At 47.4% G+C, this 12803-nt stretch overlaps 1 protein-coding gene across 1 annotated transcript in view; it reads right to left on the bottom strand.

Annotated features, from left to right (window-relative positions):
• Positions 1-407: 407 nt before the first annotated feature.
• The window catches only part of LOC144758377 (uncharacterized), a 58187-nt gene continuing 45791 nt past the window's right edge, over positions 408-12803 (bottom strand). Inside the window, exon 2 of the mRNA XM_078646426.1 lies at positions 408-5217. Within this exon, the coding sequence (XP_078502552.1) occupies positions 2187-4790 (2604 nt within the window). The 5' untranslated portion in view covers positions 4791-5217 and the 3' untranslated portion in view covers positions 408-2186. The remainder of the gene's footprint in view (positions 5218-12803) is intronic.

The following is a 12803-nucleotide window of genomic DNA, read 5'->3' as shown; positions in this document are numbered from 1 at the left end:
GGCGGGAGAACCTCTTTGCACATTATGCACCACAGGGATTCATACAACCGAGAGGCACTATAAGAACGTCTGCCTTAATCACACTCAGACACAAAGTGGAAAATCATTTTGTTGTACTAGTTTTTCAAGAGGAACCTCGTGAAACTCATCTTCAATCATGGAAAAATTACCCATGACCATTAGATGGGTCAGTGGTGTCTTATTGATCCACTGATCTTTGGGAATGTAATTTATCTCAAACTGGGGTTTCAAGACCTATATTATGTGTGGCTTCAACTACTTTCACACTCGCCATAACACCTTGTGCACATGGACAGCAACATGTGTGTGCCATGATTGGAACACTGGATTAATGGAAAAGAATTGTAGTGCTGTTCTTAATTTATGGGATCCGTTTTACATCATCCTTTTTTCTTTACAAGCACATAACACACCTTTTTTTAGTCTATGTGGTGCCTGGTACTGAACAAAAACATAAATAACACAATTTAATGGGGCAGTTCAAATTCAAGTCAGTCAAGTACAGAACAACAAATAAATGCTCAATAAGAAAGCTTACTCTTTTTGTAACTCCACACAGGCTGACCAGATGTTCCATGTTTGCTGAAAAAGTCCTGTCCTTTAACTATCTGTCCTGACAGATTTTGAAAATGTAGTATGTTCTGGTTTCAGGGGGTTAAATGAATACATTTTTCTCCGCCCCAATGCAGAATCAGTTAGAAGGCTCAAACAGATAGCAATTTGAATAACATATAATACGGAGTATAAAGGCTGCATTTAATTCCCAATATAACCTCATTTCTTTTTATTTCTAGGTTGACAAGTGCTGTCAATTACGACAGTCTGTGCTTTTTGGTAACTGCAAAACTGTTATGTCTACTCATATGTTTGTGCCCCGTCTCAGTTTTTGGTTTCAGTAATTTAGTCACCCTACACTTCATACATTGTGTGATATGGGGTAACCCACTAGAGTGCAATTTGTAGTAAATACTTTCTTACATTCAGTTCATTCTAGTGGTTTCTATCAGTTGTGAACTTTTATGTTACATTTTACATTCCTACCTAATGAAGGTCTTCTCACAGTCTGTAAATTCATGTTTTCTAACCAGTGTGGACTCTCGGAGTCTCGTCACATTCAGTAACATTCACATTGTTTCTCTTTGATTTGGACATTCTGGTGTACCAGTGTGTTTCTTTTTGTAATGCAATTAATTATTTATCACATTTGAAACATTCATATGGTATCTCTCCAGTGTGGTATAGCTGCTATTGCATTAGCTTATCTTTTCTACTAATTGCCTTGTCACATTCAGTGCGTTCATATGGTTCCTTCCTCGTATACAGATTCAAATGTTTATTTAGTGATGACTTTGTGGTAAACTTCTTTTCACATTGAGTAAATCTGGGTTCTCACCATTGTCATATTTCAAATGATATAGTAGTCCAGTCTTTGTACTGTATGCCTCGTCACATTCAGTACACTGATGTGGCTTCTCCCAGTGGAAAATCTCAGATGTGAAATATGGTCTTCCTTTTTGTGAATAAATGACTTGTCACATTCTACTTTCGACAAAACGTTCGATCTCACTTTGTTATGAATGCTTTATCTCATTCTGATCACTTTTCAACAAATGCAGTGTTGGATTGAGTACATTGATATAATTTGCCCCACTGTGTATTCACATGGTCTGTCTCCTGTGTGGGTTCTCCGATGTTGCAATAAGTGTTTTTTTTCTAATGAATGCCGTGTCAAACCAATTACAAGCATACAGTTACTTCCCGTGTGGATTGTCTGATTTAGTATTAATAGGTGCTTTAAAGTGTATGGCTTGTCCTAAAGTATATTCATTATATTGATAGGGTCATTCTCCAGTGTGGACTTAATGATGCTGCATTAGGATGTTCTTTGCAACAAATGTCTTGTCACATCAAGTGTAATCATATTGTTTCTCCCCAGCGTGGACTTTCAGATGCAGCATTAGGCAGTCCTTTGAAAGAAACCCATTTTCACAAATCGCTAAAACCATATGGTTTCTCTCTAGAGTGGATTTTCCAATGTTGTATTAGCATGTGCTTTAGAGTGAATCACTTTCAGCACATTCATATGGTTTCTCTCCAGTGTGGGTTTTCTGATGTTGTACTAGCATGTGCTTTAGAGCGAATGCTTTTTCACATTCAGTACATTCTTATGGTGTCTTTACTATGTGGACTTTCAGATGTCCCATTAGGTGTGTCTTTCTCCTAAATGCCTTGCCACATTCAGTGCATTCATATGGTCTCTCCCCTGTGTGGGTTTTCTGATGTTCCAACAAGTGGTGTTTTCTACTGTATGCCTTGTCACATTCAGTGCATTCATATGGTTTCTCTCCAGTGTGGGTATTCTGATGTACCATTAAGTGCTGTTTTCTAAAGAATGCTTTGTCACACTCACTACATCCATAGGGTTTCTTCCCAGTATGGACTTCCTGATGATATTCAAGCTGGTGCTTTAGAGTGTATGCCTTATCACATTCAGTACATTTATATGGTGTCTCTCCAGAGTGGATTTTCTGGTGTCGCCTTAGGCTTCCCTTTGCAAAAAATGCCTTGTCACATTCATTGCATTGATATTTCTTCCCGGTGTGGGTTTCCTGATGCTCCATTAATCGCTGTTTTGTGATAAATGCCTTCTCACATTCACTACAACCATATGGTTTATTTCCAGTGTGTCTCTTCTGATGTAGTATAAGCGTGTGCTTTGTAGTGAATGCCTTTCGACAGTCAGCGCAATCATATGGTTTCTCTCCAGTGTGAGTTTTTTGGTGTTGCTTTAATTCCCCTTTTGTAACAAATGCCTTCTCACATTCACTACAACCATATGGTTTCTCTCCAGAGTGGAGTTTCTGATGTCGCAAGAGATGGCCTTTTCTAAAGAATGCTTTCTCACATTCACTACAACCATATGGTTTCTCCCCGGTGTGGATTTTCTGATGTTGTAAGAGATAGTTTTTTGCAATGAATGCCTTGTCACATTCAATACAAATATATGGTTTCTCCCCGGTGTGGATTTTCTGATGTTGCAAGAGATATCTTTCTGTGAAGAATGCTCCATCACATTCAGTGCATTTATAAGGTTTCTCCCCAGTATGGTAATAATGATGTACAATAAGGGCTTCCTTAGTAATGAATGCCATGTCACATTCAGTGCATGTATATGGTTTCTCACCAGTGTGCAATCTCTGATGTCGTATTAGGGATTCACGTGTATTGAACGCCTTGTTACATTCCGTGCATTCATATGGTTTCTCTCCAGTGTGGACTCTCTGATGTCGTATTAGTTCTCCGTTATTAATGAATGCCTTCTCACATTCACTACAACCATAGGGTTTCTCCCCAGTGTGGATTTTCTGATGGTGCTTTAACAGCGCTTTTGTAACAAATGCCTTGTCACATTCAGCACATAAATAAGGTTTCTCCCCAATGTGGATTGCATAATGTTGATTTAGCTCTCCTTTTGTAAAGAATCCCTTGTAACATTCAGTACATTTATGTGGTTTCTCCCCTGTGTGGACTGCATGATGTTTCATTAACTCTTTTTTTGTAATGAATGGCTTGTTACATTCTGTACATTTATATGGTTTCTCTCCAGTGTGGATTTTCAGATGTCGCATTAGGGATTCCTTATCAATGAATGCCTTGTCACATTCAGTACATTTATATGGCTTCTCTTCAGTATGCATTTTCAGGTGTCGCATTAGAGAGGTCTTTCCAACAAATGTCTTGTTACATTCTGTACATTTAAACGGTTTCTCCCCCGTGTGGGTTTTTAGATGTTGCTTTAGATTTGTCTTTGCAGCGAATGCCTTATCACATTCACTACAACAAAAGGGTTTCTCTCCAGTGTGGAATCTCTGATGCTGTTTTAACTGCTTTTTGCAACTGAACGCCTTGTCACATTCAGTACATTTATATGGCTTCTCTCCAGTGTGGAATCTCTGATGTTGGTTTAATAGCGGTTTGCTTATGAATGCCTTGTCACATTCAGTACACTTATATGGCTTCTCTCCAGTGTGGATTTTCAGATGTTGCATTAGGTTTGTCTTTGCAATGAATGACCTGTCACATTCACTACAATGAAAGGGTTTCTCTCCAGTGTGGAATCTGTGATGTTGCTTCAACAGCTCTTTGCTAATGAATGCCTTGTCACATTCAGTACATTTATATGGCTTCTCTCCAGTGTGGAATCTCTGATGTTGGTTTAATAGCGGTTTGCTTATGAATGCCTTGTCACATTCAGTACACTTATATGGCTTCTCTCCAGTGTGGATTTTCAGATGTTGCATTAGGTTTGTCTTTGCAATGAATGACCTGTCACATTCACTACAATGAAAGGGTTTCTCTCCAGTGTGGAATCTGTGATGTTGCTTCAACAGCTCTTTGCTAATGAATGCCTTGTCACATTCAGTACATTTATATGGCTTCTCTCCAGTGTGGATTTTCAGAAGTTGCATTAGGTTTGCCTTTGCAATGAATACCTTGTCATATTCTCTACATTCATATGATTTTTGCCCAATGTGGAGGTTTGGTTGTCGTATTAGCTCTGCCTTTGTAATGAATGCTGGATTAGATTCAGTTAGTTTAAAAGGGTTCCCATCAGTATGGACAGTCTGATGTGACTGCAAGTTTTCCATTGTTATGAATATGTTTTCCTCAGCAGGACTTGCCTGATCTATCAGCAGGTGTCCTTTTGCATGCAATCTGACATTCAGTACATTCATATAACTTCTTCCAGGTGTCAATACTCTTTTCATTGAATGTCTGACCACATTCCTTACATTTATATGTTCTCAGTCTTGTGTGGGCAACCTTGTGCAACTTTAGACGGCCTGTGGCCCTGAATGTTTTATCACATTGAGAATATTTATAGTCATTCCATTCTGTGAACCAAAGTCACATTAAATAAATATTGTCTTTCTTCTATGCTGACTTCATGTGCTCCTTATATAATACTATAAAAATTGCTGTGAGAGCTTTAGTACATTTAGAAAGTTTTCTATTCCCTAGTGTCTCTCCGGTTAGTCTTTTTGAGTAGAGTATTTTTTTTTCACGTTGCTTGAGAGCGCAGATTAAGATATTTTATTGATTATGAGCAAGTGGAATAGGTTTCAATGCCCAACTATGCCTTTAAACATAGCCTTATATCCTTTCCATCTTCCATTCTTAAAGCATTTCTTTCATCTGTAAAAAAAAAAAAAGAAAAGGAAATCAATACTAAATAAACTATAATTATGATCTAATCTTTTTCAGAAAGCCGTATACTGCACATTTATAAAAAAAAAGTTAAAGGAACTGTGAAATACAATTAGTCTTCCCTGTTTTCAGTTTCTATTTTATGTGAACTGCAGATGGGGATTAGTTAGTGTAAAAATTAGTGGATATCAGTGTTTAGATGTGTTTAAGCTGAGCAAATTCATTTTCACAGTTTCTATCTAGGGCTTTCAGAGACTTTTGCTTTTTACGGTTTGCTTTGTGCATGGACGTTGCAGGATAAACAGTGTATATGAGGTTCCCCGTGCTGTGGGTACTCCATGGAACAATACTAGTCATTTGGATTACTTTTGCCCAGGAGCTCCCTTGACCAGAGGGAAAAAACACTAGATACACTCTCTAGTCCATTACATGCTTGCAGAATAACAACATGACTAGCTCCTCATCAAGATCTGCCCTTCTGAAAACACAAAGTATGAAACATATATCAAGGGTGACTACACACTGGGCTTCATTTTATCATACAAGCAACCACGCTACAGTGAGTAAAAGATGTGTTTGCGCACATGTACCATCATGCATTGGGAAGGACAATGGCAGTCCTGCCAGAACCAGTGTGCAACACACCCCTTGACAATCTTTTGAGCATATAGTGCTTATGGTTTGTTCTACGCCTGTCTTTACAGTCTGGCACTGGGTTAGCGTTCTACATCCACAGAGATTTTCTTAGTTGTTTGCTTTAAGCCTTGGATTCTACATGATACAACATTTCTGCTGAAACATCTAAAAACAAAAATACAGACAATAGAGAAATGTAGACAATTCTAAGAGTAATTTCTGTAGATCAAAGGTTCTTACCCCCTTCTCTGCTAGTCCCCCCTCCCCAACGCCCAGTGAAAAGCCTTTTTCTTTGGCTATTTGGGGTAGTTCGCACTTACACCCTCAACTTTTTGTCCCTGTAAGGTATCCACGCCAAATTTGCTTCTATTTTTCCAACATCCTGCGGATTCTAAAGGTATCAGGTGTTGATGAATTCCACTGAAGGGGACTGAGAATTTAGCCAAATTACAGCTGCATTTTGGGTTTTTGGGGAAAAATGAGGAAAAGGTGCTGCAGAATAAAACATCTGTTTTTTTTCCCTGTAAATGGAACCAATGAAGGGTTTGCGGTGCTAGAGTCACCATCCTCCCAGCAACAATCAAAATTGAATAAAAACAGAGATTTCAACACTGATTTGGCACTTTATTGGGACATGGCCCATTTTAACAATTTTTTGTGATTTCAACCTCCTTCCAGTTAGTGGTAGAAAAGCTTGTGAAATCCATGGTGGATACCAGAAAGCTATAGATTTTTGTAAAGTAGTCACACTCCTGAATTCAGCAAGGGGTCACTTGCGTAGATCCTTCAAGTTTTTCCTATAGAATGTAACAGTTGAAATAAACAAATATTGAAATTGATTTAAAAAAAAACTGCCATTTGTACATTTCATTTTCATCTGTAACTTCTTCCAACTATGCCAGATATGTTTTTAAGCAATACTCTATTACATTCACTGGACCCTTCTGGTTGCAGGGATATACAGAGTTTGTAGGTTCACCAAGAATCCGAGGTACTCAGAGCCAATAACTGAGCTGCACCGTGTAATGTTTTTAGGTCTCGCCTGTCAATGCGCATGCGCATTGAGCAGAGCGAGACTATGGGGGCTTAAACAAAGCTTACCTACACTGGCGATTCACTGGCGATTTGATGAAGTGCATGTGCACTTTTAACTCAATGCGCAAGCGCAATTAGTTAAAATGCGCGTGCACAGCATCAAATCGTCAGCTTAGTGCCGCCAGCAGCTCTTCCCGCTCCGCCCCCTGCTGCATCAAAGGCTTGGCGCTCTGCTCCAGCCCAGCCATTCTCCTCCCCTAATTACCCCCTGCGGCATCAAAGGCTTTTTCACGGCCGGCCGGCAGTGCTTTCAGTTCACGGCCGTGTCTCCTTTTCTTTCTTTTTTTTTTTTCATTAATTGAATGTCTTCCAGCAAGCTCTCCTCATCCGTATCTTTAGGTGTGATGACAGCATTTCCTTATAAGATTACTGCTCTCTTGGGAATATATGAGGGCAGGAAGCCTTCTGAATTCGGCTGATCATTATCAGAGAGTGTTTTGGTGAAAATACGGGACTTTTCTTATGCGTGCTGCTACAAAAAGAGCTCAGCTCTCCTTAGCTACGGGAAAGCTGTTTGGCTTACTTCTGCTCGCTCAGCCAGCAATTGTGCCATGTGGTGTGTTTTTAGCTTTACTAGCTCATTGGTGTGTACTGGCTTGCCACTTTGCTGGAATAAAGTACCGGCCATAACGCTGAATACGACTTTCTTTTAATTAGTTCACCAGTTTGCTGCCAAGTGAATTTGAGAGTAATAGTGGCAATCATGTTTGAAACTGCATAACGTGAGCGGAATAAGCTTGCAAGCCGCAATCACCCCACATCCACCACATCCACCACCACATCCACCACCACCTCCACATCCACCACCACCGCATCCACCACCACCGCATCCACCACCACATCCACCACCACATCCACCCTCACCCTCACTCACCCTCAACCCCTCACCCTCAACCCCTCACTCACCCTCACTCTCACTCACCCTCACTCACCCTCAACCCCTCACCCTCACTCACCCTCACTCACCCTCACTCACCCTCACTCACCTTCACCCTCACTCACCCTCACCCTCACTCACCCTCACTCACCCTCACCCTCACTCACCCTCAACCCCTCACCCTCACTCACCCTCACCCTCACCCTCAACCCCTCACCCTCACTCACCCTCAACCCCTCACCCACCCTCAACCCCTCACCCTCACCCTCACTCACCCTCAACCCCTCACCCTCAACCCCTGACTCACCCTCACTCACTCACCCTCAACCCCTAACCCTCAACCCCTCACCCTCACCCTCACTCACCCTCACACACCCTCACTCACCCTCACTCACCCTCAACCCCTCACCCTCACTCACCCTCACCCACCCTCAACCCCTCAACCCCTCACTCACCCTCAACCCCTCACCCTCACTCACCCTCAACCCCTCACCCTCACTCACCCTCACCTTCACCCTCCCTCACCCTCACCCACCCTCACTCACCCTCACTCACCCTCCCTCACCCTCCCTCACCCTCACCCTCACCCTCACTCACCCTCACTCACCCTCACTCACCCTCACTCACCCACCCTCAACCCCTCACCCTCACTCACCCTCAACCCCTCACCCTCACTCATCCTCAACCCCTCACCCTCACTCACCCTCAACCCCTCACCCTCACTCACCCTCAACCCCTCACCCTCACTCACCCTCAACCCCTCACCCTCAACCCCTCACTCACCCTCACTCTCACTCACCCTCAACCCCTCACCCTCACCCTCAACCCCTCACCCTCACTCTCACCCTCAACCCCTCACCCTCACCCTCACTCACCCTCAACCCATCACCCTCACTCACCCTCACTCACCCTCACCCTCACTCACCCTCACTCACCCTCACTCACCCTCACTCACCCTCAACCCCTCACCCTCACTCACCCTCAACCCCTCACCCTCAACCCCTCACCCTCACTCACCTTCACCCACCCTCACCCTCACTCACCCTCAACCCCTCACCCTCACTCACCCTCAACCCCTCACCCTCACTCCCCCTCAACCCCTCACTCACCCTCAACCCCTCACTCACCCTCACTCTCACTCACCCTCACTCACCCTCAACCCCTCACTCACCCTCACCCTCACTCACCCTCACCCTCACTCACCCTCAACCCCTCACCCTCACCCACCCTCACCCTCACTCACCCTCACCCTCAACCCCTCACCCTCACTCACCCTCAACCCCTCACCCTCACTCACCCTCACCCTCACTCACCCTCAACCCCTCACCCTCAACCCCTCACCCTCAACCCCTCACCCTCAACCCCTCACCCTCACCCTCACTCACCCTCAACCCCTCACCCTCACTCGTGCACATCACCAAATCGCCGTCTGTTCCCTCAGCCGCACTCCTCCCACACCTTTGAAGTGAAGACGCCCATGGGTAAACGCAGCGCTTTATAAATAAATATTAAAACTTCAAAGGCCCCTGCTGCTTAACACCCTCTCCCCACTCCGCGTCCCTCCCCTGCCCGCCATGTCGCATTTCTCCTCCCCCCCCCTTCTCTGCCTTCAATCCGTCTTGTTTTATAAGTGATGTAGGCGAATACATCACCAACAAGCACGTGTGTAAATTCCATTGTTTATAACAGCCTGTCTCTTTTTTCTTTTTTTTTAATTAGGTTTTATGCGGTTTTGTAGGTTTTGTTGCAGTAACTACTATATGCGCACTATTCACGTTCACTAGCCACGTACACCACGGGTCCCACGCTGCACTCCTTCACAGAGCGTCACCCTCCCTGCATCGGTTGATGTCAAAAATAAACAGCAAGTAGACAAACATTCCACCCGCGTGCAATGACAGACTTGCACGATGGATTAAATGCATATGTAAATGCTTCTAAATATTTGTACTTTTTTTTAAAGTTTTTTTACTAAATGCTGCCCAGACGCAAAGGCCGCTGGACTTCCTTGAAATAAACATCCTCTGTCTCCAGGGCTGTCTCTCAGGAAAGGGTCGCTTTAGACACCATAAATTGTGCTTGCTGCCCCCTCCCCGTACACTTAGCAGGCCCCCACACGGCGGCCTGCAACAATGGCAGGGGGGCGCCTCTCAACACATCATTAAGGCTGTTTTACCAAATGCAAATACAGCAGAGGCGCCTCAAAGACCGTCTCATCTCTCACCCTCACCCTCACTCACCCTCAACCCCTCACCCTCAACCCCTCACCCTCAACCCCTCACCCTCACTCACCCTCAACCCCTCACCCTCACTCACCCTCACCCTCACTCACCCTCACCCTCACCCTCACCTCACCACCTCACCCTCACCCTCACCCTCACTCACCCTCAACCTCACTCACCCTCAACCCCTCACCCACCCTCAACCCCTCACCCTCACCCTCACTCACCCTCAACCCCTCACCCTCACCCTCACTCACCCTCAACCCCTCACCCTCAACCCCTGACTCACCCTCACTCTCACTCACCCTCAACCCCTCACCCTCAACCCCTCACCCTCAACCCCTCACCCTCAACCCCTCACCCTCACCCTCACTCACTCACCCTCACTCACCCTCAACCCCTCACCCTCACTCACCCTCACCCACCCTCAACCCCTCACTCACCCTCAACCCCTCACTCACCCTCAACCCCTCACTCACCCTCACCCTCACTCACCCTCAACCCCTCACCCTCACTCACCCTCACCCTCACTCACCCTCAACCCCTCACTCACCCTCACTCATCACCCTCACTCACCCTCACCCTCACTCACCCTCACCCTCACCCACCCTCAACCCCTCACCCTCAACCCCTCACTCACCCTCACTCTCACTCACCCTCACTCACCCTCAACCCCTCACCCTCACCCACCCTCACTCACCCTCAACCCCTCACCCACCCTCACTCACCCTCACTCACCCTCAACCCTCACCCTCAACCCTCACCCTCAACCCTCACCCTCACTCACCCTCACTCACCCTCACTCACCCTCACTCACCCTCACCCTCACTTACCCTCACCCTCACTCACCCTCACTCACCCTCACTCACCCTCACCCCCTCACCCACCCTCAACTCCTCACCCTCAACCCCTCACTCACCCTCAACCCCTCACCCTCACTCACCCTCACCCTCACTCACCCTCACCCTCACTCACCCTCAACCCCTCACCCTCACTCACCCTCAACCCCTTACTCACCCTCAACCCCTCACTCACCCTCAACACCTCACCCTCACTCACCCTCACCCTCACTCACCCTCACCCTCACTCACCCTCACTCACCCTCACCCACCCTCACCCTCACTCACCCTCACCCTCACCCTCAACCCCTCACTCACCCTCACTCACCCTCAACCCCTCACCCTCACTCACCCTCAACCCCTCACCCTCACTCACCCTGCACCCCTCACCCTCAACCCCTCACTCTCAACCCCTCACTCACCCTCACTCACCCTCACTCACCCTCACTCACCCTCACCCGCAACCCCTCACCCACCCTCACCCTCACTCACCCTCAACCCCTCACCCTCACCCACCCTCACTCACCCTCACCCACCCTCACCCTCACTCACCCTCACTCACCCTCACTCACCCTCACTCACCCTCACCCTCACTCACCCTCAACCCCTCACCCTCACTCACCCTCAACCCCTCACTCACCCTCACTCACCCTCACTCACCCTCACTCACCCTCACCCTCACTCACCCTCAACCCCTCTCCCTCACTCACCCTCACCCTCAACCCCTCACCCTCACTCACCCTCAACCCCTCACCCACCCTCAACCCCTCTCCCTCACTCACCCTCAATACCTCACCCTCACCCTAACTCACCCTCACCCTCACTCACCCTCAACCCCTCACCCTCACTCACCCTCAACCCCTCACTCACCCTCACTCACCCTCACTCACCCTCACCCTCACTCACCCTCACTCACCCTCACCCTCACTCACCCTCACTCACCCTCACTCACCCTCAACCCCTCACCCTCACTCACCCTCACCCTCACTCACCCTCACTCACCCTCAACCCCTCACCCACCCTCAACCCCTCACCCTCACCCTCACTCACCCTCAACCCCTCACCCTCACTCACCCTTAACCCCTCACCCTCAACCCCTGACTCACCCTCACTCTCCCTCAACCCCTCACCCTAAACCCCTCACCCTCACTCACTCACCCTCACTCACCCTCAACCCCTCACCCTCACTCACCCTCACTCACCCTCAACCCCTCACCCTCACTCACCCTCACCCTCCCTCACCCTCACCAACCCTCACTCACCCTCACTCACCTTCACTCACCCTCACTCACCCTCACTCAACCTCACCCTCACTCACCCTCACTCACCCACCCTCAACCCCTCACCCTCACTCACCCTCAACCCCTCACCCTCACTCACCCTCAACCCCTCACCCTCACTCACCCTCAACCCCTCACCCTCAACCCCTCACTCACCCTCACTCTCACTCACCCTCACTCACACTCAACCCCTCACCCTCACTCACCCTCACCCTCACTCACCCTCAACCCCTCACCCTCACTCACCCTCAACCCCTCACCCTCACTCACCCTCAACCCCTCACTCACCCTCAACCCATCACCCTCACTCACCCTCACTCACCCTCACTCACCCTCACCCTCACTCACCCTCAACCCCTCACCCTCACTCACCTTCACCCACCCTCACCCTCACTCACCCTCAACCCCTCTCACCCTCAACCCCTCACTCACCCTCAACCCCTCACCCTCAACACCTCACCCTCAACCCCTCACTCACCCTCACTCTCACTCACCCTCACTCTCACCCTCACTCACCCTCAACCCCTCACCCTCACTCACCCTCACCCTCAACCCCTCACCCTCACTCACCCTCACCCTCAACCCCTCACCCTCACTCACCCTCAACCCCTCACCCTCACTCACC

The sequence above is a fragment of the Lissotriton helveticus genome, chromosome 1_1 (assembly GCF_964261635.1).
Source record: "Lissotriton helveticus chromosome 1_1, aLisHel1.1, whole genome shotgun sequence".
Classification (NCBI taxonomy): Eukaryota; Metazoa; Chordata; class Amphibia; order Caudata; family Salamandridae; genus Lissotriton; species Lissotriton helveticus.
Note: the sequence above shows the minus strand (reverse complement) of the source record. Positions and strands in the feature narration are given on the sequence as shown.